The following is a 1951-nucleotide window of genomic DNA, read 5'->3' as shown; positions in this document are numbered from 1 at the left end:
TTAAATGTTGTAACTACACCTGCATCTACTACTTCCTCTGACAGGTACAATTAGAGGGATATGGACCAAACACAGGGCAGATGGGGGCCCGTTCGGTTTAGGGAACCTGGTCGGAACGGACAAGTTGGCCCGAAGGGCCTGTTTCTGTGCTGTGGAAATCTGCTTCTATGACTCTTCCCCTCCTCCCCCCTGACCCACTCATCACCTCTTCCCTCTTCTTTCACGCTCTGCCCCCACCAGAACCCCATACTCCGCCTTCTCCCTACCTCCCCACTGTTACCCGCTTCACCTTCCCTCCCCCCCTCCGCTCTTCTCCCTTGCCCCCACCACCTGTCCCCTGTCCCCTGTCCCCTGTCCCCTGTCCCTTCTCCGTGCAAACCTCAGGCTTTGAGATCGGTTTCATATTAAACCTCAGGCGGTGGAACCACCGGCAGAGCTCTGCCGGGTGTCCCCCGAGACCTGGATCCTATCTCGCTCTCTTGCAGTATCAGAGGGGTGTGCAGGAGCAGGTCCGCCGTTACCTGCTGCTCCTGGATATCCATCTCCACCACCTCAGCACCTACAACCGCCATCTCGATCCGGAGGAGGCTGAGCCGTGACGCCGGCGTACGAACCACCCCAGCCCGAGATCCGGGCACATGCGCACGCGGCGAGGGGGCGGGGCCGGGGCCGGGGTTGTGTTTTGGAGGAGGAGGGGGCGGGGCTGGAGTGGGTTGGATTGGAGAGTGGAGGGACGGCTTCTGTTAAGGGGAGGGGATTGTGGCTGGAGAAGGATGTGAGGAAGGCTCACTGGACACGAAACGTTAACTGTGAATTTTTCTTCACAGATGCTGCCAGACCTGCTGAGCTTTTCCAGCAACTTTGTTTTTGTAACAGTCTTTGAGTTGGTAGGTTGGTCATGCTAAATTGTCTGTAGTGTGCAAACTAGTTGGATTAACCATGGTCAATGCGGTGTTATAGGCATAGGGTGGGAGGTAGGGTCTGGATGGGATGCTCCTCGAAGGATCAATTCAGACTTGATGGACCGAATGGCCTCTATCAGGACTGTAGGGATTCTATGATTCTATTCCCTCGGGAACCAGGAATCATACACACGGTAAATAAATAGTAAATCCAAACAGGAACACTTTATAGATGGTGCTCATACCTCCATAGCCAGTTCCAGACTGGACCCAAGCTCTGGCCCTCCTTGTCACCCGACCAGCTATCCTGTCAGCCCCAACTACACAGAGAACACCTCAAACCTTTTAGTTTGAAACTCCCATTAATACACAATTCCCTCCCTAATGACATTGTGAGTCAACCCACAGCAGGTAGACTGCAGCAGTTCAAGAAAGCAGCTCATCACCATCTGCTGTGTATCAACTACGGATGAGCAATTAATGCTGGCCAGCCAGCGACACCCATATCCAACCAATAAAAACAAAATTATCAAGATTATCAAGTCCAAAAATGTGCAGGTTAGGTGGATTGGCCATTCTAAATTGCCCCATAATGTTTAGGGATGTGCAGGCAAGAAGGATTAGCCATGGGAAATGCAGTGTTCCAGGGATAGGGTAAGGGGGTAGGATGCTCCTTGGAGGGTCAGTGTGTTTGGGGGTGGAAATAGCACTTTGATATTTTCAGAAAGCTCACCAGAGGTTGGAGGATGGCTTGGCGCATTATCCAGGATGAGGAGAATCTTGAAATCCAAATTTTTCTTCCTGCAATACTTTCTAAAAACATCTTCCAAAATATCAACAATAAGGTCAGAAAAGATTCATCCCATCATCCAACTGCTTTTGTTTGACCTAAAATACACGCCTAGAGTGACTTAAGGTAACCTTTCAAAGTTTGCACATGGATGGAATCGCATTATAGCCAAAACAAGTTCACGTTTTAGAAGTAGTGTTTCCCTATTCGTCAGTCACGTTTTAGCCGATTCGCATTGCTGGAACATGCGTTATAGCAG

The 1951-nt window shown here is 50.5% G+C and overlaps 1 protein-coding gene across 1 annotated transcript in view; it reads right to left on the bottom strand.

Annotated features, from left to right (window-relative positions):
* Positions 1-641, bottom strand: part of rnf175 (ring finger protein 175) — a 53858-nt gene extending 53217 nt beyond the window's left edge. The window contains exon 1 of the mRNA XM_020512240.2: positions 522-641. Within this exon, the coding sequence (XP_020367829.1) occupies positions 522-572 (51 nt within the window). The 5' untranslated portion in view covers positions 573-641. The remainder of the gene's footprint in view (positions 1-521) is intronic.
* Positions 642-1951: the final 1310 nt, after the last annotated feature.

Source organism: Rhincodon typus, chromosome 1 (assembly GCF_021869965.1).
Source record: "Rhincodon typus isolate 14 chromosome 1, sRhiTyp1.1, whole genome shotgun sequence".
Classification (NCBI taxonomy): domain Eukaryota; kingdom Metazoa; phylum Chordata; class Chondrichthyes; order Orectolobiformes; family Rhincodontidae; genus Rhincodon; species Rhincodon typus.
This window is presented reverse-complemented; position numbering and strand designations above follow the sequence as displayed.